The sequence below is a fragment of the Cebus imitator genome, unplaced genomic scaffold (assembly GCF_001604975.1).
Source record: "Cebus imitator isolate Cc_AM_T3 unplaced genomic scaffold, Cebus_imitator-1.0 Scaffold256, whole genome shotgun sequence".
Lineage (NCBI taxonomy): Eukaryota > Metazoa > Chordata > Mammalia > Primates > Cebidae > Cebus > Cebus imitator.
This window is the reverse complement of record NW_016107571.1, coordinates 454,070-456,277: the sequence shown is the minus strand read 5'-3', so window position 1 is coordinate 456,277 and position 2,208 is coordinate 454,070. Positions and strand designations below refer to the sequence as shown.

At 37.7% G+C, this 2,208-nt stretch overlaps 1 protein-coding gene across 6 annotated transcripts in view; it reads left to right on the top strand.

The window, feature by feature from the left end:
- CLCC1 (chloride channel CLIC like 1) overlaps positions 1-2,004 on the top strand; it is a 31,417-nt gene extending 29,413 nt beyond the window's left edge. For 5 of the 6 annotated variants that reach the window (XM_037728115.1, XM_037728110.1, XM_037728111.1 and 2 more), the window contains one exon: positions 1,355-2,004. In XM_037728115.1, the coding sequence (XP_037584043.1) occupies positions 1,355-1,416 (62 nt within the window). In that variant the 3' untranslated portion in view covers positions 1,417-2,004. The remainder of the gene's footprint in view (positions 1-1,354) is intronic. The other variant, XM_017499216.2, reaches the window with a different exon arrangement.
- The last annotated feature ends 204 nt before the right edge of the window (positions 2,005-2,208 follow it).

The following is a 2,208-nucleotide window of genomic DNA, read 5'->3' as shown; positions in this document are numbered from 1 at the left end:
GACCAGGATGGTCTCGATCTCTTGACCTCGTGATCCACCCGCCTCGGCCTCCCAAAGTGCTGGGATTACAGGCTTGAGCCACCGCGCCTGGCCATGTATGGGCTTTTTATAAGACCTCTTTTTCTTGTTACTCAGAATCCTAGCAGTGGAGACTATTAGATATTAGCATATCTTATTTATATTATAGCAAATCATATTGTTTTGTCCACAGGACGTTTGAATTTTTAGAGATCTCTACACAGAGAAGAATACCATGATAAGGAAAAAATAGTTTGGTGCCTTCATTAACTGCAGACAGGCCATGAGTCAGCACTTTAGTTTTTCTGATTATCAAAAGCATTCCTCATTTTAAACTTTTTTTTTTCTTTTTTGTGCCCTTCTCCTGATTGTACATTTTAAACTTTTTAAAAAGCTATGCATTAATTTTGTACCTGTCCTTAGCTAGCAGATTTCATATACATCAGGTGTCCTTTATTTTAACCATATTCACAACTATAAAGTTATGTTCAGCTGCTAACTAAAAATGATACCAGTCAGGAATAAAGTCTGTAAATTTTCATGCAGACATTTGTATCCCAAGCACTTTTTGATTTTTTTTTTAAATATAAAATGCAGAATACACATTTTGATCCAAGAAGTGTTACTTACATGCCTGTAACAATTTCATTTTAGACCAGGTGCAGTGGCTCATGCCTACAATCCCAGCACTTTGGGAGGTCAAGGCAGGATGATGACTTAAGCCTACGAATTCAAGACCAGCCTGGGCGACAAAGCAAGACCTTGTCTCTACTAAAAATAAAACTAGCCAGGCATGTTGGTACATGCCTGTAGTCCCAGCTACTTGGAAGGCTGAGGCAGGGGGATCGCAAGGTGGCAGTGAGTTATATTGAGCCACTGTACTCCAGCCTGGGTGACAAAGCAAGACCTTGTCTCAAAAAAATTATACATGTTAGTATATTCTAATTTAATACTGCAAACATCTTTAGTATTTCTTCAGATAGATTATTTTTTTCTAAGAAGTGCAAAAGGATTTTAAGATTTTTAACACAGCGGGCATGTAACAAATGAATTCTGACAGACACCTGTGGTTTAGAATAAATTTGTGAACATCCATGCATATAAAGTAGTCCTCTGGGGACAAGATGTGTTCACACTGATTGGGGAATATGCCCCCATGGTGAGAGCTGTCTTTTGATCTGTGATCTGATTCTGAAAAGTAGTGAATCCCCAGGTGATGGACTGTAACTGTGAGTGGAATTAATGCTGCTTGCAGTTATCGCCTTTTAATCCAAAAACAAAAATTATTTTTAAAAAATTTTAAGTAAAATTTCACCTTTGTATTCTTTCATTACAGATATCCATTTGGGGACGAAATCTACTTTGACAGCAAGGCACCATGCAACTGCTGTTGAATGACGACAGCAATTCAGGAAAGACTTAAGTATGAAAGGAAACTGAACACACAAGGCCAGTTTATTACCAGAAAAGACATAAGGCTTGTCTATTGACTAGGCAATATGTCATTAAAATTAAGGTTTAGAGTATGAAACTTTTTTAAAATTTAATTTTACTATATTTTTTCTGAAAGTTTTGTTCTGTCACCCAAGCTAGAGTGCGGTGGTGCAATCTTGGCTCACTGCAACCTCCATCTCCTGGGTTCAAGCGTTTTTCCTGCCTCAGCCTCCCAAGTAGCTGGGATTTCAGATGTGCACCACCATGCCTGGCTAATTTTTGTATTTTTAAGTAGAGATGGGATTTTGCCATGTTGGCCAGACTGGTCTCGAACTCCTGACCTCAAGTGATCCACCCTCATTGGCCTCCCAAAGTGTTGGGATTGCAGGCATGGGCTATCATGCCCAGCCTATGTAGTGTGAAGCTTTAGGAAAATCAGAACAAGGTAGACAGCTATTAAAAACAATGTTTAAATGGAATAATGTTGAATATTTACAGGCTGTAAGAACCATCAGATACATAAAATAAACTTATTTTTACATTGGGGTTTGGCATACTGTCTTACTGAATTTTAAACTTATTTTTACATTGGGTTTGGTATACTGTCTTACTGAATTTTCTTATAAGAAAAGCCCCATGAAACTTACCTGAGTTTTTAAAATGCTATCCAGGACATCATACCTTAATAATATACATGAAACATAATGTGATCCAGGTTTCACCTCAGCCCTTAATGTAATTCCAGATTTTGACGAT